This window comes from Poecile atricapillus, chromosome W (assembly GCF_030490865.1).
Source record: "Poecile atricapillus isolate bPoeAtr1 chromosome W, bPoeAtr1.hap1, whole genome shotgun sequence".
Lineage (NCBI taxonomy): Eukaryota > Metazoa > Chordata > Aves > Passeriformes > Paridae > Poecile > Poecile atricapillus.
Window position 1 is genome coordinate 1,925,180 of NC_081288.1, and position 25,384 is coordinate 1,950,563.

At 48.0% G+C, this 25,384-nt stretch overlaps 1 protein-coding gene across 1 annotated transcript in view; it reads right to left on the reverse strand.

Moving 5' to 3' along the window:
- The window catches only part of LOC131591421 (protein TASOR 2-like), a 43,381-nt gene that overhangs the window by 3,067 nt on the left and 14,930 nt on the right, over window positions 1-25,384 (reverse strand). The window contains exons 8-21 of the mRNA XM_058862103.1: window positions 25,217-25,236; window positions 23,847-23,940; window positions 21,892-21,992; window positions 21,689-21,792; window positions 19,968-20,022; window positions 18,319-18,387; window positions 16,308-17,018; window positions 14,307-14,519; window positions 12,090-12,876; window positions 9,447-9,981; window positions 3,746-6,667; window positions 2,471-2,590; window positions 1,231-1,384; window positions 215-320 (exon numbers count right to left, since the gene is read on the reverse strand). Coding sequence (XP_058718086.1) covers window positions 215-320; window positions 1,231-1,384; window positions 2,471-2,590; window positions 3,746-6,667; window positions 9,447-9,981; window positions 12,090-12,876; window positions 14,307-14,519; window positions 16,308-17,018; window positions 18,319-18,387; window positions 19,968-20,022; window positions 21,689-21,792; window positions 21,892-21,992; window positions 23,847-23,940; window positions 25,217-25,236 — 5,991 coding nt within the window. The remainder of the gene's footprint in view (window positions 1-214; window positions 321-1,230; window positions 1,385-2,470; window positions 2,591-3,745; window positions 6,668-9,446; window positions 9,982-12,089; window positions 12,877-14,306; window positions 14,520-16,307; window positions 17,019-18,318; window positions 18,388-19,967; window positions 20,023-21,688; window positions 21,793-21,891; window positions 21,993-23,846; window positions 23,941-25,216; window positions 25,237-25,384) is intronic.

Sequence of the window (25,384 nt, forward strand, 5' to 3'; positions counted from 1 at the left end):
AAGAGCCCCAGGAAGGCTCCCCGAGCTCCCAGGGGAGCCGGGATGAGCTCTGGGAATTTGCTGCTGGAATTTTGGGAATGTGCAGCTCCTCCAGGGAAATCTCTGCCTCCCCAGGAGCCTCATCCAGGACAAAATTCCAGGCCTGGATGCTCTCCAGATCCCGAATCCCGCTGCTGCATCCCGAAAATCCCGCGATCCCGGGTGGAGCCGTTACCTGAGGTCCCCTCGGAGTTTCCTGCTCTCCCCGTGGTGCAGGAGCCACTTCCAGCTCCCGCTCCGGTTGAGCTGCTCCAGCACCTTGACCACCCGCTGCAGCTGGCCTGGAACAACGGAGCCGGAAAAGTGGGATACAGGGGCAGGAAAAACGGGATACAGGGGCAGGAAAAGTGGGATAAGGGGCAGGAAAAGTGGGATACAGGGACATGGAAAAGTGGGAAAGGGACACAGGAGCAGGGAAAAGTGGGACACAGAGGATCAGGGATAAAGGGAAAGGGGGACACAGAACAGGGAAAAATAGGAACAGAGCAGGGATAGGTGGGAAAAGGACACAGGAGCAGGGATAGATGGGGATACGGGCAGGGAAAAGTGGGAAAGGGACACAGGAGCAGGAAAAGTGGGAAAGGGACACAGAACAGGGAAAAGTGGGAACAGAGCAGGGGAAAGTGGGAAAGGGACACAGGAAGGGGACACAGGAACAGGGAAAAGTGGGAAAGGGACATAGAACAGGGAAAAGTGGGAAAGGGACACAGGAAGGGGACACAGGGCAGGGATAATGGGAAGGGGGCCTGGGGGGCTTTGTCCAGTCGAGCTCCGAGTCTCTCCAAGGATGGGATGGGGAAGCAGGATCCTGGATTTATTCCCTGATTCCCGAGGGCAGCTCGTCCCTGTCGCCCCCTGGGCCTCTCCCGGAAGAGCCGGCTCCCTTTTCCCTGTCCCTTCCCACTGAGGAGCCAAAGTTCTCCTTTTTCCACTGGATACCGGGAGGGAATTCCTGGGATTCCCAGAGGAGCTGTGGCTGCCCCTGGATCCCTGGAATGTTCATGGAATTGGACAACCCTTAAGGCCTTTTCCAACCTCAACCATTCCGTGACTCTCCAGGCTGAACAAACATCCCGGGATGTTCTGGGATCCCTGAGCTGGGCACCCAAAACTTGGGATCCAAATGTCAAGAGGGCAGGAATTCCCTACTGGAAAAGAGCCAGGGTTTGGGAATGTGCCAGCGAGGCTCACCCAGGGTCACCCTTTCCAGCAGCTCCTCGTCCGACACCACAAATCCTCCGGCCTGGAAAAGCTCCTGGAATGTGTCGGCCGCCACATCCTCGGGATCGTCCACGCCGGCGAAAACCACGCGGGGACAGCGCTTCAGCTCCAGCAGGCACGGCACCTGCCCGCAGTGTGGGAATAGCTCCTGAATCCCAAAAATCCCCCAAATCCCAAAAATCCCCCAAATCCCAAAAATCCCCCAAATCTGGGGAGCCCAGCCCAACACACAGCCCACACACGGCACCTGCCCTCAGCGTTGGGAATAGATCCTCAATCCCAAAAATCCCCCAAATCCCAAAAATCCCCCAAATCTGGGGAGCCTGGCACGGCACCTGCCCGGGCCCGGAGTGTTGGGAACAACTCCTGAATCCCCCAAATCCCAAAAATCCCCCAAATCCCAAAAATCCCCCAAATCTGGGGAGCCCAGCCCAACACACACCCCACACACAGCACCTGCCCTCAGCGTTGGGAACAGCCCCTGAATCCCCCAAATCCCAAAAATCCCAAAAATCCGGGGAGCCCAGCACAGCACCTGCCCCGGGCCCGGAGCATTGGGAACAGCTCCTGAATCCCCCAAATCCCCAAAAATTCCCAAATCCCAAAAATTCCCCAAATCCAGTTAGCCCGGCCCACGCCCTGCACGCCCCGACCTTCCCAAACCCAAACCCCGGAGGCGTCACGGGGGTGAAACGTTCCCCGTAATCGTCGTTCCCAAGGGAATTCTTTGCGCTGGATTGCTCCCATTTTTTTGGGGATGGGATGGGATGGGATGGGATCCATGGGATCCATGGGATCCATGGGATGGGATGGGATGGGATGGGATGTGATCCATGGGATGTGATCCATGGGATGGGATGGGATGGGATGGGATGGGATGGGATGGGATGGGATGGGATGGGATGGGATGGGATGGGATGGGATGGGATGGGATCCATGGGATGGGATGGGATGGGATGGGATGGGATGGGATGGGATCCATGGGATGGGATGGGATGGGATGGGATGGGATGGGATGGGATGGGATGGGATGGGATGGGATCCATGGGATGGGATGGGATGAGATGGGATGGGATGGGATGGGATCCATGGGATGGGATGGGATGGGATGGGATGGGATGGGATGGGATCCATGGGATGGGATGGGATGGGATGGGATGGGATGGGATCCATGGGATGGGATGGAAGGAGAGGAGGGTGTGGGGCTCACGCTGTGGATGTGGGAGGAGATGTCCTCATTCCTGACCACCACCAGCAGCCGGCGGCGGCGCCGGGTCCCGCCGAGCTCCCGCGGCTCCGCCCGCACCAAACCCTCGGCCTTCAGCACGGCCTGGAACACAGAGCGGGAGCTGGGATGGGAAAAGATTTCCTGGGAATAACGGAAAGGGAGGGCCCAGCCCAGGAGGGGTCTCAGAGCCAGCTGGAGGTGGCAGCTGGGGACAGCGGTGGCCTCGGCCGGTTGGGATTCTCCAGCCGGAGAAGATCCTGGTGGGATCTTCTTGGGGAGGAATTCCTGGCTGGGATGGAATTCCCAAAGATCCCTGGGAGTGGGACAGGGGGAGGTGACCCCGCCCTTGGGGCTGGGATTGGATGATCCTTAAGGTCCTTCCCACTCAAACCATTCCATGATTCTCCTGTGGCTCAATCCCAAGGATCCTGTCCATCCTCAGAGCCTGAGATCCCAATTCCTGGTGCTGGGAGCTGAGGTGGCTCCCAGCTCCCAAACCATCCCGGTCGGCTTTCCCGAGGTTCCTGCCACCCTCAGCTCTCCCCTGGAGCTGCCCATCCCAACAAATCCTGATCCATCCCAACAAATCCTGATCCATCTCGATCTATCCTGATCCACCCTGACCCATCCTGATCCATCCCGACCAATCCTGACCCACCCCAATCCATTCCTGATCCATCCCCACCAATCCTGATCCAATTCTGATCCATCCCAAATCCATCTCGATCCATCCCAATCCATCCCAACTGATCCCAATCCATCGCAACCAATTCTGATCCATCCCAATCCACTCCTGATCCATCCCAATCCATTCCTGATCCATCCCGACCAATCCTGATCCATCCCAACTGATCCTGATCCATCCTGATCCATCCTAATCCATCCCACGGATCCATTCCCATTCCACCCCACAGATCCCATCCCACAGACCCCATCCCTGAATCCCATCCCATCTTATGGATCCCACCCCACAGATTCCATCTCACAGATCCCACCCCCCGGATCCCATCCCATGGATCCGACCCTCCGGATCCCACCCCCCAGATCCTATCCCATGGATCCCACCCCCCAGATCCTGCCCCACGGATCCCACCCCATGGATCCCACCCCCTCCCATCTCACCCCACAGATCCCATCCCCTGGAACCTGTCCCACGGATCCCATCCCATCCCATGGATCCCATCCCATCCCACCCCATGGATCCCATCCCCCAGATCCCACCCCCCGGATCCCGTTCCCCGGCAGGAGCAGCTCTACCTCCACCCTGCTGAAGAAGGGCTCCTCGCCGGTCTCCAGCAGGAAGAACATTCCGGGCTCTCGGCGGGCGGCCACGCGCCGCAGGTGCCAGCGCAGGGCCCCGTCCAGCTCCGCCACCGTCCCCCCGAGCTCCCCCATCCCCATCCGGCCCTTCCCGGCCTCTTCCCGCTCCGGGGGATCGGCCCGGGCCCCGTTCAGCAGCACCCTCTGGAACTGGGAATACTCCTCCAGGATCCCGGCGACGTCTCCGCGCGGCTCCGACGGGGCGCGCTCGTACCGCAGCTTCCCCAGGCGCGGGGCGGCCTTCCGGCATTCCCGGGAATCCCGGGATCTGCGGCTCCGGCAGCGCAGCCCCGCCGGCAGCGGGATCGTCACCCGCAAGGGGCTCCGGCTGCGCGGGGAGGGCGGGACGGAGCCGCTCCGAGCCGGGAATTCCGCCGGGAAAACGCTTTTGGAGGTAGAGAAGGGAGGTTTGACGTTCCTTAGGATTTCCTTTAGCTTATAATGGAAGCGGAGACATTCCATGTCCAACGTGCTCTGCGTGATCCCCTCGGAGCCCCTCCAGGTGCCCAGCAGGGATCGCGCCAGGTGGGATTCCCGGGAACGGCGGCCGCGCCTTTCGGGATGTCGGAATTTTTCCGTCCTCTCCCGGCCCTGCCCGGCCGGCGCCATCCCGGAATCCCAGGGGATCTCCCGGTGCCGCTCCGTGTGGCTCCCGGGGGAGCTGTCCCGGGTAGTCCTGGATCCTGCAGCATCCGTGGATCTCAGGGTGCAGGAATTCCCGCTGGGAATTGGGGAGCGAGAATCCCCCTCCCAATATTCCCGGTCTGAGTCACCGAAGGAATTTTCCGATGGATCTCCGAAGGCCGAGCCCTCGTCAGCGTCTTGGCTCGGGAACTGCTCTTCCCTTGGGAGCCCATCCGAAAAATCCTCGGCCTCGCTGAATTCCAGGTTTTCCCCGGGAACGTCCCCGTGTTCGTCCCACGGCGACGCTGGGATGGGAGAAGCGGGAATTTCTCCCTCTCCTGCCTCAGCACAGTCGGGATCGGGGAACGCCGGGGATCCCTCGGGGTTGTGCTCGCACGAGTCCCAGGGCTCGGGCTGGGGACATTCCCAGGCTGGGAAAGGCTCGGGACTGGGAATTCCGTCTCCTTCGGGATCCTGGGGCGGGAAGGGCTCCTCCCCATCCCGGCTCCCAGGGCTGCCGCGGCTCCCGGAGCACCGGGCGCTGTCCGGAGAGCGAGGGAACGTCCCAGGGAGATCCTCAGGGAACGGCGATCCCGGCTCCGCGGCCTCGTCCCACGGAGGAGACGGAGGCGCCGATCCCGGCTCGGCAGGGGAACGCGGATCCGGGAAATTCTCGGGTTCCCGGGAGCGGCCGGGATCCAAGGATCCATCCGGGCTCCAGGCGGCCACGCTGACCTGCACGGCTCCTCCATCCCGGCACGGCTTCCAGAGGCGGCACAGCACCGACTGGCGCCGGCCGGGCGCCGCGGCAGCGCCGGCACCGGAGCCTCCGGCAGCGGGAGAAACGGGAGCAGCGTCTCCGGAGGGGCTCGGGAAGCTCCGATGCTGCCTGGGGAGCTCCGAGACCCCCAGGGAGGAGGAGGAGGAGGAGGAGGAGGAGGAAGGCTCCCATTCCAGGTGCTGATGGTGGAGAGGGATCTCTGGCTCCGTCTCCGCGCTCCCGCCGTCATTCCCGTCATTCCCGGGGGAATTCTCCATCCCAAGGAACGCGTCCTCGCCGTGCCCAGCCCGGCACTCGTCCTCCACGTCCAGGTAGTCCAAGGGGGATTCCCGGCCGTGCCCGGATCCCGTGGGATCTTCCAGCTCCTCCGCGCCGCCTGCAGCGGGGCTTCCGCTCCCGCCGGACCCCTCGGCATCCCGGGAATCCAGGTCGGGATCGGCGTCGTCCCCGCAGAGCCTCGGGAAGCGGCCGCTCCCTCCCGGCGGATCCTCCGGAGCGGCCCAGGGATCCACGGATCCGTCGGGAGAGGTCAGGCAGACGGAGCTGGAGTCAGGGGACAGGGCCGTTCCCTGCCCGCGGGGCGACTCCGCGCTCCCAGCGCGTTCCCACCTTTCTCCGGAGGGAGAATCCCGGTTTTCCCGCCGGGAGCTGCTGCCGAGCGCGTCCGCGGCAGCTCCGGGGCTCTCGGAGCCGCTGTCGGGCTGATCCCCGCGGGCAGGGCTGGTCCCGGGGGGTGACCCCGGCCCGCCTGATCCCAACCCATCCCAATCCGAACCCGGCGTGGCCGGAGCGTCCCAGGGATCTGGGAGCTCATCCCGGTTCGGCTCCGTCTCCTCCGGGAACGCTCCGGGGTCGTTCCCGGCCCCGTCGGGACAGGGCGATGCCGGGGAGGTGGGGCTGGGCACGGGATCCTCTTCAGGAAGGTCCAACTCCCCCGGAGCCGCCGAATTCCCTGGATTCCGCTCACATTCCATCTCGGCATCGCTGCTCTCCGACAGCACCAAATCCACAGGGCCCAGGAAGGAGCTCTCATCCTCCAGCTCTTCCTTCTCCTCCTCCTCCTCCTCCTCCCTCTCCTCTTTTTCCGAGTGCTCCGAAGGCTCCTGGGATTCCTCCCCTTCCTCAGCGGCTCCCCCGGGCTCGGCACTTCCAGGATTCACTTCCAAGGGCACGGAATCACAGGGAGGCTGTGGATCATCCTCAACTTCCAGGGAATCTCCGGAGTCTCCTGTTCCTTCCTCATCCTCGGGAGGGCCGGGGCCGCTCCCTGAGCCGCCTTCTCCTTCCCGCTGGTTTTCCTGCTCTTCCTGGTTTTCCTGAGGTGAGCGGGGGGTTGTCCATGTGCTGGAATTCGGGGTTTGGATCCCGGGGTTTTCCGGGCTCGGAGTATCCCGGGATTTGCTGGGAGAGCGGAGATCCTGGGAAGGGCTGAGGGTGTCCGTGAGCGGCTCCTCCTGGAACACAATCCAGAGGTAAATCCTCCCAGGAAAAGGAACCACTGGAATATTTGCTTCCTTTGTGCAGAGCAAATCCTGCTCCTCCAAAGGGAAAATTCCTGCTCCTAGAGGAGAAAATTCCTGCTCTTTTCCAAGGGGAAAACCCTGCTCCTCCAAGGGGAAAATCCTGCTCCTATAGGAGAAAATTCCTGCTCTTTTCCACGAAGAAAATCCTGCTCCTCCAAGGGGAAAATTCCTGCTCTTTTCAAAGGAGAAAATTCCTGCTCTTTTCCAAGGGGAAAATCCTGCTCCTCCAAAGGGAAAATCCTGCTCCTATAGGAGAAAATTCCTGCTCTTTTCCAAGAGAAAAATCCTGCTTTTTTTCCAAGGGGAAAATCCTGCTCCTCCAAGGGGAAAATCTTGTTCTTTTAGGAGAAAACTGCTTTTTTCCAAGGAAAAAATTCCTGCTCTTTTCCAAGAGAAAAATCCTGCTCCTCCAAGGGGAAAATCCTGCTCCTATAGGAGAAAATTCCTGCTCTTTTCCAAGGGGAAAATTCCTGCTCCTCCAAAGGGAAAATTCCTGCTCCTACAGGACAAAATTCCTGCTCTTTTCCAAGGGGAAAATTCCTGCTCCTCCAAGGGGAAAATTCCTGCTCTTTTCGAAGGAGAAAATTCCTGCTCCTCCAAGGGGAAAGTTCCTGCTCCTATAGGAGAAAATTTCTGTTCTTTTCCAAGGAGAAAATTCCTGCTTTTTTTCCAAGGGGAAAATCCTGCTCCTCCAAGGGGAAAATCTTGTTCTTTTAGGAGAAAACTCCTGCTTTTTTCCAAGGAAAAAATTCCTGCTCTTTTCCAAGGAGAAAATTCCTGCTCTTTTCCAAGGAGAAAATTCCTGCTCTTTTCAAAGGGGAAAATCCCGCTCTTTTCCAAGGGGAAAATCCTGCTCTTTCAGAAGGAAAATTCCTGCTCTTTTAAGAAGAAAATCCTGCTCCTTTAGGAGAAAATTCCTGCTTTTTAAAGGGGAAAATCCTGCTCTTTTAATAAGAAAATCCTGCTTTTCTAACAGGAAAACCTTCTTCTTTTAGAAGTAAAATCCTGCTCTTTTAAGAGAAAATTCCCGCTTTTTTCCAAGGGGAAAATCCTGCTCTTTTAAGAGGAAAACTCTGTTCTTTTAGGAGAAAAATCCTGCTCTTTTAAGAAGAAAATCCCATTTTTCTAAGGGGAAAATCCTGCTTCTTTAGGAGAAAATTCCTGCTCTTTTAGGAGAAAATTCCTGCTCTTTTCCAAGAGGAAAATCCTGTCCTTTTAACAGGGATTTTTCAGACAATTTTAGGGATTTTTTTTTAAATTTATTTTTTGGGGGGACTTTTTTGGGATTCTTTTTCTTCTTTTCCAAGAGGAAAATCCTGCTCCTTTAGGAGTAAAACCCCGTCCGTTTAAGAGGCATTTCTGGGGATTTTTTCAGACTTTTTTTGGGATATTTTTGGATTCTTTTGGGATTTTGGGGGTATTTTTTTTTTATTTTGGGGGGGGATTTTTTGGGGATTTTGCGTAATTTTTTTGGGATATTTTTGGGATTTTTGGGGGGATTTTTTTTCTTTTTTTCCAAGAGCAAAATCCTGCTCCTTTAGAAGTAAAATCCTGTTCTTTTAAGAGTGATTTTTGAGGATTTTTTGGGGATTTTTTTGGGATTTTTTTTGGATTCTTCTGGGATTTTTGGGGGGATTTTTTTTTAATTTTTTGGGGGGATTTTTTTTGGATTTTCTGTAATTTTTTCGGGATCTTTTTGGGATTTTTGGGGGGATTTTTTTTTCTTTTTTTCCAAGAGCAAAATCCTGCTCCTTTAGAAGTAAAACCCTGTCTTTTTAAGAGGGATCTTTGGGGATTTTTTGGAATTTTTTCAGACTTTTTTTGGGATTTTTTTTTTGGATTCTTTTGGGATTTTTTGGGGATTTTTTTATTTTTTGGGGGGATTTTTTGGGGGATTTTTCGTAATTTTTTCGGGATCTTTTTGGGATTTTTGGGGGGATTTTTTTTCCTTCTTTTCCAAGAGCAAAATTCTGCTCCTTTAGAAGTAAAACCTTGTCCTTTTAAGAGGGATTTTTGGGGATTTTTTGGGGGATTTTTTTGGGATTATTTTTGGATTCTTTTGGGATTTTTTTTTTTTTAATTTTTTTGGATTTTTTGGGGCTTTTTCGTCATTTTTTCGGGATCTTTTGGGGATTTTTGGGGGATTTTTTTTTTTCTTTTCCAAGAGGAAAATCCTGCTCCTTTAAAGAGGGATTTTTGGGGATTTTTTAGAATTTTTTCAGTTTTTGGGGGATTTTTTTTTTTATTATTTTGGGATTTTTTTTGGATTTTTTTTTATTTTTTGGGGGGATTTTTTTGGGATTTTTCGTCATTTTTTCAGGATCTTTTTGGGGGATCTTTTTAGGATTTTTTTCATTCTTTTCCAAGAGGAAAATCTTGCTCCTTTAGAAGTGAAACCCTGTCCTTTTAAGAGGGATTTTTGGGGATTTTTTCAGACTTTTTTTTGGTTTTTTTTGGATTCTTTTGGGATTTTTTTTGGATTTTTTGGGGAGATTTTTTGGGGGGATTTTTCACCATTTTCCCAGGATTTTTAGGGGATCTCTTTGGGATTTTTGGGGGGATTTTGGGGGGGGATTTTTCATCATTTTCCCAGGATTTTTTGGGGATCTTTTTGGGATTTTTGGGGGATTTTTTTCCTTCTTTTCCAAGAGGAAAATCCTGCTCCTTTAGGATGAAATTCCCATTCCCAGGATCCCCCAGCCGGCCTCACCTCGCTGACGCCGGAGATGTCGCGCGCGCTCTCCTCGGGAACGGCTTCCAGCTCCCTGTCTGCCATATCCAGGTTTTCCCTGGAATTCTCCTGGAGGGAAAGGCCCTCGGCACAGCTGGTGGAGGAAGGCTCCTCCTCCTCCTCCTCTTCCTCCCCGCGGGGCAGCTCCGAGGACGAGGACACCGTGCTGTCCACGGCTCCGGCCGCTCCGTCCGCGTCCGTCTGGGAATCTGCCGGGATCCTCTCCGGCTGGGAAGGGATTTTGGGATCCAGGGAGCTGCTGGGAATCTGGTCGGGATCGGAGCCGGAATCCGCCGACCGCGTCTCGAAGCCGAAGCAATCCTGGCTGTCGTCGCTGAGCTCCGGGAAACGGCCGGAGCTGCTGATGGAGACGAATTTCCTGGGATTGCTGTGCTCCACCACTTTCCTGGAGCTGCTCAGGAGCTTGCTGGGTTTCCTGTAGAACAGAGCCACCCACATGTGCAGGATCAGCTTCATCCCTTCCACGTCGTCGGGAATTTCGGGATTCCAGGGCCTGGGAAGGGAAAGGAAAAGAGGCTGAGGCGTCTTCGTCACCCTCCTCCTCCTCCTCCATCCGGATCCCGGGAATTCGGCGTGGTTGGGATTCGCCCCCGGGAATTCAGCCCTGGATTCCCGCAGGGTTCAGCCCCCGGGGTGGTTCCGTGCAGATTCCGGCTGTTTTTTTGGGAATAAATGGAAAGTGAGGAGATGCCGGCTCCGAAGGAGGGATCGGGGTCACGGCTTCAGGTGCTGCGGAGCCACGGGAATCGCGGAATCCTGGAATGCTTTGGTTGGGAATGACCTCAGAGCCCAGCCAGGGCCACCCCTGCCATGATCCAGGGATTCCAGGGGCTCCGGGAATTCCATTCCAGCCGGGAATTCCTTCCCAAATCCCACCCCAATTCCCCTTTTCCCATCTGGAGCCATTCCCTGGCTCCTGCCCCTCCAGGTCTTTCCCAAATTCCAGCTCTCCCAGAGCCCCTGCAGGCCCTGGAATGTGCTGGAAGCTCTCCCTGGATCCTTCCCTTCTCCAGGAGAACATTCCCAGCTCTCCCAGCCTGGCTCCAGAGCCTGACATTGGATCCATCTCCTCTCCAAGGAATTGATGGACCCAGGGCCTTCCCTTGCAATCTCAGGAAGCCACCAAGGCTCTCCCTTCCCTTTCCCTCTCTTTCCCATCCCCATTTCCCAGAAAAATCCCTCGGGATGGATTCGGAGCCTCCCAAATCCCAGAATCCCGGAATGCTTTGGGATGGGATCCAGGGACCTTCAATCCCATCCCATTCCAATCCCACCATCCCAGGCTGCTCCAACCCTTCCTTGGCCATTCCCGGGATCCAGGGGCAGCCACAGCTGCTCTGGGAATTCCCAAATCCCACCCAGCTCTGCAGGGTGAGACCAGAGAGGGGCAGAATTCCCACTTTTCCCACCGGGATGGATTTCTGGATGCACCCCACCAGGCCGGACCACACCCACCCCTCCCCCAAAATCCTCCCATTTTTCCAAGGGAAAAAAAACAACCCCACACCAAGTTTGGTTTTTGTTGCTTTCCAGGTTTTTTTCTCCAGGAAAACAACGGGATCCAAGCACGGATAATCCCATTCCTGAAACCGTTCCAGTCCCGGAATCATCCCATTCCCAAAACCATTCCCAAAACCATCCCATCCCCAAAATCATTCCCGAAATCATTCCCAGAACATTCCCATTCCAAAACATTCCCATTCCCAAAACCATTCCTGAACCCATCCTATTTCTGAAACCATTCTATTCCTGGAACATTCCCATTCCCTAAACCATTCCCAAAACCATCCCATCCCAAAATCATCCCATTCCCTAAACCATTCCTGAAACCATCCCATTCCCTAAACCATTCCTGAAACCAACCCATTCCCAAAACCATTCCTGAATCCATCCCAAAATCATCCCATTCCCAAACCTATCCCATTCCCAGAACCATCCCATAACCATTCCCAAACCCATCCCATTCCCGAAACCATCCCAAACCCATCCCATTCCTGAAACCATTCCCAAAACCCTTCCTGAAAGCATCCCAATCCGAAAACCATCCGATTCCAAAACCATCCGATTCCAAAACCATCCCATTCCAAAACCATCCCATTCCCAAAACCATTCCCAAAACCATCACATTCCCAGAACATTCCCATTCCCAAAACCATCCCATTCCCAGAACATTCCTGGAACATTCCCAGAACATTCCCACTCCCAGAATATTCCCATTCCCAAACCCATCCCATTCCCAAATCCATCCCATTCCCAGAACATTCCTGGAACATTCCCAGAACATTCCCATTACCAGAATATTCCCATTCCCAAACCCATCCCATTCCCAAATCCATCCCATTCCCGGAACATTCCCATTCCATCCCATTCCCGGAACATTCCCGTTCGCGGAACATTCCCATTCCCAAACCCATTCCATTCCATCCCATTCCCAAACCCATCCCATTCCCAAACCCATCCCATTCCCAGAACATTCCCATTCCCAAACCCATCCCATTCCCGGAACATTCCCATTCCCGAACCCATCCCATTCCCAAACCCATCCCATTCCATCCCATTCCCATTCCGTCCCATTCCCGGATCGTTCCGAGCCCGCCTTACCCGTGCAGGGCTCGGATGACGGTTTTTTCCAGGGAATCGTTGGTGTAGCGGCTGTCCAGCTGGAACAGATATTCCTCCTCCCAGCGGAACGTGATCCGCAGGGAATTCCCGCTCACCTTCACCGTGTGCCTCTTGGAAAAATCCTCCTTTTTCCCGGGAAAACCGGGAAGCTCCGAGGCTCCGCTCCGCTGGTGCCGGAACGGCAGCACCTTCCCCACCAAAGGAGCCGCCGAGGAATTCCTGGAGCCGCTCTTGGAAGGAGCCACGAGGTCGGGATGGGAATTCCCTTTGGAATTCCCGGTTTTTTTGGGATCGTCCGGCATTGGGGAGGCGTAGGAATGCTCGGCTGAGATGATGGAGCGCGTGTCCAGCTCGGAGCTTTGGGATTCTTCCCGCGATTCTTCCCGGGATTCTTCCCGGGATTCTTCCCGGGATTCGGGATTCCCGCTCGACATTCCCGAGGTTTCCTCGGCGGGAGGAGATTCCGGGATGTCGGGATGGGATTTTTCCGGAAGGTTCCGGCTCGGGGAGGATTTTCCGCTCTGTTTTTCCGCCCTGTGGTATTTGTGGTCGGAAGTGGGGAACGGGGGCCGGGAATTCCCGGAATCCTCGGGAAGAAAAGCGGGAATGCAGGAGCTCAAGGCCAGCTCAGCCAGCAGGTTCAGGGCGTGGGATTCGCACTGGGAATCGGGAAGGGAAAAGTCGGGAATGGCGGAGGGATAAAGGGAATTTCCCGGGATGGCGGCTCCGGAGGATCGGGATTGGCTCGAGGGAGGATCCGCCCGGCCTGAGGGAAGAAAAGGAGGGAAAAAAGGAGATGAAAGAGAAGAAAAATTTACTGGGAAGAGGAAAAAAAATGGGATTTTGAATGGGGAAAAATCCATGGAAAAGGGGAAAAATTGATTTAAAATGGGGAAAAATCAATTTAAAATGGGGAAAATGAGATTTTAAATGGGAAAAAAGAAAAACTCGGGGATTCTTACAGCCCAAATTGCTTTTTTTGGGAATTCTGGGACTTTTTTTGGGGAATTCTTTTGGGGAATTTTTTTTGGGAATTCTTTTGGGAATTTTATGACTTTTTTGGGAATTCTGGTACTTTTTTGGGGGGACTTTTGTGACTTTTTTTTGAATTCTGGAACTTTTTGGGGGTAATTCTGGGGCTTTTTTTGGAAATTTTGTGACTTTTCTGGGAATTCTGGAGCTTTTTTTGGGGAATTCTTTTGGGAATTCTTGGACTTTTTTCGGAATTCTGGAACTTTTTTTGGGAATTCTGGAACTTTTTTGGGGAATTCTGGGTTCTTTTTTTGGGACTGCTGTGACTTTCCTTGGAATTTTGGGGCTTTTATTTTTAGAAATTCTGGAACTTTTTTTTGGGAATTCTTTTGGGGAATTTTTTTGGGACTTCTGTGACTTTTTTTGGAATTCTGAGGCTTTTTTGGGAATTCTTCTGGGGATTTTTTTGGGGGGGAATTTTATGACTTTTCTGGGAATTCTGCTACTTTCTTTGGGGGACTTTTGTGAGGACCTTTGTGACTTTTTTTGGAATTCTTTTGGAGAATTTTTTGGGAATTCTTTTGGGAATTTTATGACTTTTTTTGGGAATTCAGAAACTTTTTTTGGGGAATTCTGGGACTTTTCTGGGGAATTCTTTTGGGGATTTTTTTGGGGAATTCTTTTGGGGAATTATTTTGGGACTTCTGGAACTTTTTTTGGAAATTCTGCGTTCTTTCTTTTGAACTTTTGTGACTTTTTTTGGAATTTTGGGGCTTCTTTTTTTTTGGGAATTCTGGAACTTTTTTTTGGGAATTCTGGGACTTTTTTTGGGAATTCTTTTGGGGAATTTTTTGGGAATTCTTTTGGGAATTTTATTACTTTTTTTGGAAATTCTGGGACTTTTTTGGGGATTTTTTTGGGGGAATTTTTTTGGGATCTCTTTTGGGGAATTCTTTTGGGAATTTTGTGACTATTTTTGGAATTCTGGGACTTTTTTTGGGAATTCAGAAACTATTCTTGGGGACTTTTCCGACTTTTTCTGGGAATTCTGGAACTTTTTTTTGGGAATTTAAGGCTCAATTAATCCATCATCAATAAATCACGGATCCAATTCCAATTCTCCGGGAATTCTGCCATTTTCCCATCCAAGGATTTCACCAGAACCACAAATCCCGAGGGCAATTCCACAGGAATTCCTTTCCCAACGGGAAAAATCTCTCTCACCGTTCTCTTCCCGCTGTTTTTCCGGACTTTTCGACGCGGATTTTTCCGGATTTTTCTGCGTTTTGCTTTTTCCCGCCTTGGCGCCGCCCTCGGGAATCTTCTTCAGCTCCGGGATTTTTTCCAGAGTTTTTGGCCTCTTGGATTCCAGGCCGGGAGCGTCGGGAGCGGAATTTCCATCCTTGTGGATGATTTCGGCCGCCAGCACCTCCGCGCCTGCCCGGGGAAAAGCGGGAACTGGATTCGGGAATTCCCGGGATTCCAAAAGAATCGGGAAGAGGGATGGATGGAGGGAAAAGTGGGATTTTGGGGGAGTTTTTTGGATTTTTTGGAGATTATTTTTCGGGATTTTTTTTTTAATTTTTTTTGGCATTTTTTTGGATGTTTTGGGGGAATTATTTTAGGATTTTTTTTCAAGATATTTTTCAGGATTTCTTTGGCGAATTTTTTTGGATTTTTTCTGGAGCTTTTGGGGGTTTTTTTGGATTTTTTGTGGGATTTTTTTTTTTAAATTCTTTTGGGATTCTTTTCAGGATTTTTTGGGGAATTTTTTGGGGATTTTAGGGGGTTTTCGGGGATTTTTTCACTATTTTTTCATGATTATTTTTGGATTTTGGGGGGAATTTTTTGGGATTTTTTCTGGATTTTTGGGGGTTTTTTGGTGATTTTTTTGGGATTTTTTGGGGGTTTTTTTCTGGGATTTTTTCAGGGTTTTTTGGGATTTTTGGGGTGATTTTTCAACATTTTTGTGGCATTTTTTGGGAGAGATTTTTTCTGGAATTTTTTGAGGATTTTTTGGAGATTTTTTTAGGATTTTTTTGGGAATTATTTTAGGATTTTTGGGGGAATTTTTGTGATTTTTTTCAGGATTTTTGGGGGAATTCTTTTGGAACTTTTTTTGGAATTTTTTTTTGTTTTTCAGGGTTTTTTTCAGGATTTTTTTCATTATTATTTTGGGATTATTTTGGGAATTTTCGGGATTTTTTCAGGATTTTTGTGGGGGGTTTTTGGTGGATTTTTGTGGAATTTTTTTAGGATTTTGTGGGATTTTTTAAATTATTTTTTGGGATTTTTTGGCAATTTTTTTTTATTTTTGGGGGGAATTTTTTTGATTTTTAAAAAAATTTTGTTTATTTTGGGGGGATTTTTTTTTTATTTTTCAGGATTTTGGGAGGATTTTTGTGGGATTTTTTTAGGATTTTTTTTTGGGGGGGAGGGGTTTTTTAATTTTTGGGGATTTTTTTGTGATTTTTTGCGGGGATTTTTTTTTATTATTTTTGGGGGGGATTTTTTTTTTATTTTTTGGGAATTTTTCAGGATTTTTTCATTATTTTTTGTGGCTTTTTTTGGGTGGATTTTCTTGGTGATTTTTTTTTTTTATTTGGGGGGATTTTTTCGTGATTTTTGTGAGATTTTTTTGGTTGATTTTTTTTTAATTTTTGGGGGATTTTTTTTTTATTTTTTTTATATTTTTTTTATTTGGGGGGTTTTTTTTTGGAATTTTTTCAGGATTTTGGGGGATTTTGGGGGGATTTTTTTGGGGAATTTTTTCAGGATTTTTGGGGGATTTTTTTAGGAATTTTTTAGGATTTTTTTTGGATTTTTGGGGGATATTTTTATTATTATTATTATTTTTTATTTTTGGTGATTGTTTTTTAATTTTTGGGGATTTTTTCGTGATTTTTGGGGGATTTTTTTGTGATTTTTTTTTTTTAATTTTTTTTTGGGGGGGGGGGATTTTTTGGAGAATTTTTTCAGGATTTTGGGGAATTTTTTTGGAATTTTTTTTGGATTTTCCCAGGATTTCTTTCGGGATCCAGATCCCTTCCCAACATCCCAGTTTAACCATGAACACCCAACCTCAAAAGGACGAACAACCCCAATTCCCAACCATTTTCCCCCGGATAATTCCCAACATTTCCTTGGATCTCCCGGACCTTTCCCAGCCCATCCCAAAGATCCAGAGCCGCGGGAAGGATCCGATCCCGTTTTTCCGGCTCTCACCTCTTTTCCTTCCATGGGGCAGTTTCAGGTTGGCCAATTTCAGCATGGGCTGCCCGGAATTCCGCCCCGATCCCGATTTTTTGGGAAAAGAGGAAGCGCCGGATTTTTTCTTTGCTGCCTCCTCGCTCCCGCCGTCGTTTTTCCCAGGAATCCGCGTCTTCCTGAGGATCCGGCTGGATTTCCTCCTGTTCTCCCTGCCCCAGGGTTTGGTGGGAGAGGTGAAACTCTTGGAGAATCCATCCGGAGGCGTCGAGGGATTCCCGGAGTCGGATCCCGAATTCCCGCTCAGACATTCCAAAGCCGCCACTATTCCCAGGGCGTATCCGTCGGGAGCGGAGAGGTACCGGCACAGCTGGGCCAGGGAACGCTCCGAGATTTTCTGGGAAGAGGCAGCGCCTTCATCCCTGGACGAGGAGGAGGAGGAAGGATCGGGAACGGGCTGGGAACTTTCCTGGAGTTTGGAGTTTTCCTGGAGTTTGGAGTTTTCCTGGAGTTTGGAATATTCCTGGAGGTGCTCCTGGATCCAGGAGCCGTTTCGGGATGGAATTCCGGAGGAATCTCCGGAGGAATCATCGGCCGCTTTCCGCAGGGCGTAGCGGAGGCCGGGGAGGACGGAAGAGATTTTTAGGGAGAAGTCGCTCCTGGCGCCGCCTTCCCTCGGATCCGTCGGATCCTTTGGATCCTCTGGATCCGCTGGATCCCGCTTTTCAACTGGGAAAGGGAAATAAAAACTCGTTTTTATCCCGGGAGGAAAGGATGGGATGGAATTCTCGAAAAATGGAATTAAATTAAATTTTAAATTAAAAAAAAAAATTAAATTAAATTAAATTGAATTAAATTAAATTTTAAATTAAAAAAAGGAATTGGATTAAATAAAATTGAATTAAATTGAATTAAATTTAAAACATAAATTAATTAAATTGAAGTAAATTTTAAATTAAATTATATTTTAAATTAAGTTAAATTAGATTAAAATACATTAAATTAAAATAAATTACAACAAATTTTAAATTAAATTAAATTTTAGATTGAGTTAAATTAAATTTTAAATTCAATTAAATTAAAATAATTTGAATTAAATTGAATTAAATTGAAATAAATTGAATTAAATTTTAAATTGAATTAAATTTAATTTTAAATTGAAATAAATTTTAAGTTATACTAAATTAAATTGAATTTAAATTAATTAAATTAAACTACATTAAATTTAAATTAAATTAAATTGAATTGAATTAAATTAGTTTTAAATTTAATTAAAATAAAATAAACTAAATTGAATTAAAATAAATTGAATTTAACTAAGATAAATTAAACTAAAATAAAATAAAATGAATTGAATTAAGTTAAAATAAAATGAATTGAATTAAATTTAAAATAAATTGAATTGAATTAAATTAAATCTTGAATTGAATTAAATTGAAATAAATTCAATTTCAAATTAAGTTGAAATAAACCTAATTAAATTAAATTAAATTAAATTTTAAATTAAATTGAATTAAATTGAAATAAAATAAATTGAATTAAATTGAATTAAACTAAGATAAATTAAACTAAATTAAAACAAAATGAATTGAATTGAATTAAAATAAAATAAATTGAAGTAAATTAAATTAAATTTTAAATTTAATTAAATTAAATTCAATTTTAAATTAAGTTAAAATAAACTGAATTAAATTAAATTAAATTTTAAATTAAATCAAATTAATTTATATTAAATTAAATTAAATTAAATTTAAAATCCATCCCTAGGGAAAATGTCCCGTGTCCGTGTGTCCGTGTGTGTGTCCGTGTGTGTGTCTGTGTGTGTGTCCGTGTGTGTCTCCGTGTGTGTCTCCGTGTGTGTGTCCGTGTGTCCGTGTGTGTGTCCGTGTGTCCGTGTGTGTGTCCGTCCGTGTGTCCGTGTGTCCGTCTGTCCATGTGTCCGTGTGTCCGTGTGTCTGTCCGTGTGTCCGTGTGTCCGTGTGTCCATGTGTGTGTCCGTGTGTCCGTTTGTGTGTCCGTGTGTCCGTACCTGTGAGGCCGCGTGGAGCCGGGAACAGGAACAGCGCCACGAGGCCGCCGGGATCCTCGGATGGAGCAGCTGCGGGAGAGAACCGGGATCAGGGATCCAGCCGGGATCCAACCGGGATCAGGGATCCAGCCGGGATCAGGGATCCAACCGGGATCCAACCAGGATAAGGGATCCAGCTGGGATCAGGGATCCAACCGGGATCCACATGGGAATGGGATCCAGGAGTGGGTCAGGGGTCAGGGATCCAGGATGGGATCCAGGAATTGGGATCAGGGATCCAGGAGTGGGTCAGGGGTCTGGAATGGGATCTGGGATCTGGGATGGGATCCAGGATGGGATCTAGGAATGAGTCAGGGATGGGATCCAGGATGGGATCCGGGAATTGGGATCCAGGATGGGATCCAGGAGTGGGTCAGGGGTCAGGGATGGGATCCAGGAATGGGATCCAGGAGTGGGTCAGGGATCTGGGATGGGATCCAGTAGTGGGTCAGGGATCTGGAATGGGTCAGGGATCTGGGATGGGATCCAGGAGTGGGTCAGGGCTCAGGGAAGGAGGATGGGATCCAGGATGGGGATGGGATCCGGGAATTGGGATCTGGGATGGGATCCAGGAGTGGGTCAGGGGTCAGGGATGGGATCCAGGACGGGATCTGGAATGGGATCCAGGAGTGGGTCAGGGAAGGAGGATGGGATCCAGGATGGGGATGGGATCCAGGAATTGGGATCTGGGATGGGATCTAGGAGTGTCAGGGATGGGATCCGGGAATTGGGATGGGATCCAGGATGGGATCTGGGATGGGATAAGGGATCCAGGAGTGGGTCAGGGGTCTGGGATGGGATCCAGGATGGGATCCAGGAATTGGGATCTGGGATGGGATCCAGGAGTAGGTCAGGGGTCAGGGAAGGAGGATGGGATCCAGGATGGGGATGGGATCCGGGAATTGGGATCTGGGATGGGATCTAGGAGTGTGTCAGGGATGGGATCCGGGAATTGGGATGGGATCCAGGACGGGATCTGGGAATGGGGATCAGGGATCCAGGATGGGATCCAGGAATGGGGATCAGGGATCCAGGTCTGGGTTCAGGTTTAGGTTCAGGAATTCAGGTCTGGCTGAAGAACCCAGGCTCAGGTTAAGGATCCAGGCTGGGTTTAAGGGCTCAGGCCAGGTTTAAGGATCCCAGATGCAGTTAAAGGATCCAGGCTGGGTTTAAGGATCTAGGCTGGGGTTAAGAACCCAGATTTAAAGGATCCAGGCTGGGTTTAAAGCCCCAGGATCAGTTTAAAGACCCCAGGCTGGGTTTGGGTTTCTGAAGCCCCCAAGCTGGGCCTAAAGCCAGGCCTAAGGGCAGGACTAAAGCCAGGAGTAAGGGCAGGATTAAGGGCAGGCCTAAAGCCAGGACTGAAGCCAGTCCTAAAACCAGGTCTAGGGGCAGGCCTAAAGCCGGGTCTAAGGGCAGGATTAAGGGCAGGACTGAAGCCAGGCCCAGAGGCAGGACTGAAGCCAGGACTAAAGCCAGGCCTAAAGCCGGGCCTAGGGGCAGGACTAAAGCCAGGATTAAGGGCAGGATTAAGGACAGGATTAGGGACAGGATTAAGGGCAGGACTGAAGCCAGGCCTAAAGCCGGGCCTAGGGGCAGGCGGGGCTCACCGCGGGCCGGCAGCAGCAGCAGCGCTCCGCGCTCCCGCAGGAATTTCAGGATCGCCTGGAACAGAGAGAGGAAAATCCCAAATCCAAAATTCCCGACCCAAATCCCACAGAAATCCCTGCAAATCCCGGGAATCTGATCCCGGAGCCGCTGGGATGGAATAAAGGGATGGAAATGGAATTAAATAACGGAAATAAATTGATTAAACTAATTAATTTTGGAATTAAATTGATTAATTTTGGAATTAATGGTTGAAATAAATGGATTGAAATGGAATTAACAGAAATAAATTGATTAAATTAATTAATTTTGAAATTATATGGATTAATTTTGGAATTAATGACTGAAATGAATGGCTTGAAATAGAATTAAATAATGGGAATAAATTGAAATTTTTTTAATTAATGGTTGAAATAAATGGATGGAAATGGAATTAAAAAAAACAAGCAAGTTGATTAATTAGTTTTGGAATTAATGATTGAAATAAATGGATTGAAATGGAAATAATGGAAATAAATTGCTTAAATGGGTTAATTTTGGAATTAAATGAATAAATTTTGGAATTAATGATTGAAATAAATGGATTGAAATGGAATTAAAAAAAGAAATAAATTGAAATTAATTAATTTCTGAATTAATGGTTGAAATAAACAGACTAAAATGGAATTAAATGACAGAAATAAATTGATTAAGTAGGTTAATTTTGGAATTAAATTGATTAATTTTGAATTAATGATTGAAATAAATGGATTGAAATGGAATTAAAAAAAGAAATAAATTGCAATTAATTTCTGAATTAATAATTAAAATAAATGGATTAAAATGGAATTAAATAACAGAAATAAATTGATTAAATAGATTAATTTTGGAATTAATGATTGAAATTAATTGATTGAAATGGAAATACTGGAAATAAATTGAAATTAAAAATTTTTTGAATTAAAGATAGAAACAAATGGATTAAAATGGAATTAAATGATGGAAATAAATTGATTAAATAGGTTAATTTTGGAATTAAGTTGATTAATTTTGAATTAATGGTTGAAATCAATGGATGGAAATGAAATTAAAAACAGAAACAAATTGATTACATGAATTAATTATGGAATTAATAACTGAAATTAATTTACAGAAGTGGAAATAATGGAAATAAATTGATTAATTAATTAATTTTGGAATTAATGATTTAAATTAATGGATTGAAATTGAATTAAATAAGGGGAATAAACTTAAATTAATTATTTTTGAATTAATGGTTGAAATAAATTAATTAAAGTAGAATTAAATGACAGAAATAAATTGATTAAATTGATTAATTATGGAATTAATGAGTGAAATTAATTGATTGAAATGGAAATAATGGAAATAAATTGAAATTAATTAATTTTTGAATTAATCTTTGAAATAAATGGATTAAAATGGAATTAAATTATGAAAATAAATTAATTAACAAATTAATTTCTGAATTAATGATTGAAATAAATGGATTGAAATAGAACTAAATAATGGAAATACATTGAAATTAATTAATTTCTGAATTAATCGTTGAAATAAATGGATTTAAATGGAATTCCCAACCGGAAACTGAACCAACAACCAAGGCCAAAAAAAAGCCGGAAAATCCCCATTGGAAGCCAGGAATCCCTTCTGGATAACAAAAATTCCATTCCCAGACCTCGATCCTGGAAAAAATTCCCGGAAAAAATTCCGGGAAAATCCTCACCAGCTCCTTTTCCTTGAGCTTTTCCAGCAGCGGATCCAGCCGGGATCGATCCTTGGCTGTTATTTCCACCTCGTAGAGGCTGCAGAAAAACCCCTGGAAACAAACTGGGAAAAGGAAAAAACCGGGAATTTTCCACGGATTCCCGGCTGGACGGAGCCGGGAACGGTTGGAAATTCCGGGAATTTGGGATATTCCCAACCCACCGTCGTTCCCGGTGTAGTTTTTTTTCCGGAACGCGGCTTCCGGGAGTTTTTTCCTGAGCTCGGTCAATTCCATCACGTGGCGGAGATCCAGGGTGGGAGGCCTGAGGGGATGGAAAAATCTGGGATTAAGGAAAAAAAGTTGGGAATTCTGTGGGAATGGTAAGAAAAAAAAGAAAAAGCTGGGGAAAATTTGGATTGGTGGGATGGGTTTGTGGGATTTATTGGGATTTATTTGGGATTTATTGGGATTTATTGGGATTTATTTGGGATTTATTGAGATTGTTGAGATGGATCTGGGATTTTTGGGATTGTTGGGATTTATTGGGATTTTTGGGATGGGTTTATGGGATTTATTTGGATTGTTGAGATGGAGCTGGGGTTTTTGGGATTGTTGGGATTTATTTTTATTTGGATTGTTGGGATGGGTTCTGGGATTTATTGGGATTGCTGGGATTGTTCTGTGATTTATTTGGATTGTTGGGATTTATTTGGATTATTGGGATGGGTTTTGGGATTTATTTGGATTGTTGGGATTTTTGGGATGGGTTTGTGGGGTTTATTTGGATTATTGGGATAGGTTTTGGGATTTATTGGGATTGTTGGGATTCATTGGAATTTTTGGGATTGTTGGGATTTATTGGGATTGTTGGGATGGGTTTTGGGGTTTATTGGGATTGTTGGGATGGGTTTATGGGATTTATTGGGATTGCTGGGATGGTTCTGTGATTTATTGGGATTGTTGCAATTGTTGGGATTTATTGGGATTGTTGGGATTTGTTGGGAAAATGGGATGGGTTCTGCAATTTATTTGGATTGCTGGGATTTATTTGGATTGTTGGGATTTATTGGGATTGTTGGGATTATTTGGATTGGTTTATGGGATTTATTTGGATTGTTGGGATGGGTTTATGGGGTTTATTGGGATTATTGGGATTATTGGGATGGGTTCTAGATCAGGAATTCATCTCTGCCCCAGCCCCGCCTTCCCAAAGGTCCCGACGGGCAGGAAAAGAGGGAAAGGGAAAGAGCAGGAAAAGAGGGAAGGGGCAGAAAAGCAGGAAGGGCAGGAAGAGCGGGAGGGGAAGAGGGAAGAGCAGGAATTGGAGCAGGAATAGCAGGAAAAGGCTCAGGAATAGCAGAAATAGGAACAGAGACAGGCTCAGGAAGAGCAGAAAAAGGCTCAGGAAGAGGCTCAGGAAAAGGCTCTGGAATAGGAGGAAGAGGCTCGGGAAGAGACTTGGGAAGAGCAGGAATTGGGGCAGGAAGCGGCTCAGGAAGAGCAGGAAAAGGCTCAGGAAGAGGCTCGGGAAGAGGCTCGGGAAGAGCAAGAATAGGGACAGGAAAAGGCTCAGGAAGAGCAGAAAGAGGCTCGGGAAGGTTCAGGAAGAGCAGGAATAGCAGGAATAGGGTCAGGAATAGCAGGAATAGGGACAGAAAAAGGCTCGGGAAGAGGCTCGGGAAGAGCAGGAGGAGCAGGAATAGCAGGAAAAGGCTCAGGAAGAGCAAGAATAGCAGGAATAGGGTCAGGAAAAGGTTCAGGAAAAGGCTCTGGAAGAGGCTCGGGAAGAGCAGGAATAGCAGGAATAGGGACAGGAATAGGGTCAGGAAGAGCAGAAATAGGATCAGGAAGAGCAGGAAGAGGGTCAGGAATAGCAGGAATAGGGTCAGGAATAGGGTCAGGAATAGCAGGAATAGGCTCGGGAAGAAGCTCAGGAAGAGCAGGAATAGGGTCAGGAATAGGGACAGGAATAGGGTCAGGAATAGCAGGAATAGGCTCAGGAAGAGGCTCAGGAAGAGCAGGAATAGCAGGAATTGGAGCAGGAATAGGGTCAGGAATAGCAGGAATAGGCTCAGGAATAGCAGGAATAGGCTCAGGAATAGGCTCGGGAATAGGGTCAGGAATAGGATCAGGAATAGGCTCAGGAAGAGGCTGAGGAATCCTGGGCCGCACTCACAGCTGGGCGGGGACGGCGCCGTGGGCGCTGCGCAGGGCGATGGTTCCCAGGCGCCGACCCCGCAGGCAGAGCTGACCCCGCCAGCGGCACGGGGCTGCAACAGCCGGCAACAACCCCATGGGACAGGCAGAGGGGACAGCCCAAAACCAGCAACAAAAACAACCCCAAAACAACCCCAAAAACAGCAACAAAAACAGCAACAAAAACAACCCCAAAAACAACCCCAAAAACAGCAACAAAAACAACCCCAAATACAGCAACAAAAACAACCCCAAAAACAACCCCAAATACAGCAACAAAAACAACCCCAAATACAGCAACAAAAACAACCCCAAAAACAACCCCAAATACAGCAACAAAAACAACCCGAAAAACAACCCCAAAAAGTCCCAAATACAGCAACAAAAACAACCCCAAAAACAACCCCAAAAAGTCCCAAATACAGCAACAAAAACAACCCCAAATACAGCAACACAGCCCTTAAAAAACCCCAAACACCAACCCCAAATACAGCCCCAAAACCAGCAACAAACAGCCCCAAATACAGCAACAAAAACAGCCCCAAATACAGTCCCAACTACAGCACCAAACACAGCCCCAAATACAGTCCCAAATATCCAACCCCAAATACAGCCCCAAATACAGCCCCAAAGATAAGCCCAAACACCAACCCCAAATACAGCCCCAAATATCCAGCCCCAAATACCCAACTCCAACCCCAAAAACCCTACCCCAAAACCTCATCCCCAAAGCCAAAACCCAACCCCAAAAAGCACAACCCTAAAGGCAAAAACCCAACCCCAAACCCAAAACCCCAACACCAAACTCAACCCCAAAAACACAACCCCAAAAACCCAAACATCCAACCCCAAACACCCCAATCCCAACCACCCAACCCCAAAAACCCCGAACACCCAATCCCAAACACCCCCAAACCCCAAAAACCCAACCCCAAACACCCCAATCCCAAACACCCAATCCCAACCTCAAAAACCCCAAACGTCCCCAAACCCAAAACCCCAAAAACCCCAAAACCCCAAAACCTCAAACACTCAACCCCAAACACCCCAATCCCAATCACCCAATCCCAAACACCCAACCCCAACCTTAAAAACCCCAAACACCCCCAAACCCAAAACCATAAAAACCCCAAAACCCCAAAAACCAAATCACCCAACCCAAAACCCCAAACATCCAACCCCAAAAACCCAAAACCCCAAAACCCCCAAACCCAAAAAACCCAAAACCCCAAAACCTCCAAACTCCAAACCCAAAACCCACAAAACCCCAACCCCAAAAACACAACCCCCAAAACCCAAAACCCCAAAAACCCCAAAACCCCAACCCTGGAGCGTTCCCTGCGCTCTCACCTTGGGGTTTCTGCTCCGCTCTGGAGAAAAAACAATAAAAACCAGGAAAGGACGGGAAAAATGGGAATAATTCCGGGATAAAGGGAAAAATGGGAATAATTCCAGGGGGAAAAGGGAACCCCAGCCCCATTCCCATTGGGAAAAGGCCATTCCCACCCCATTCCCATG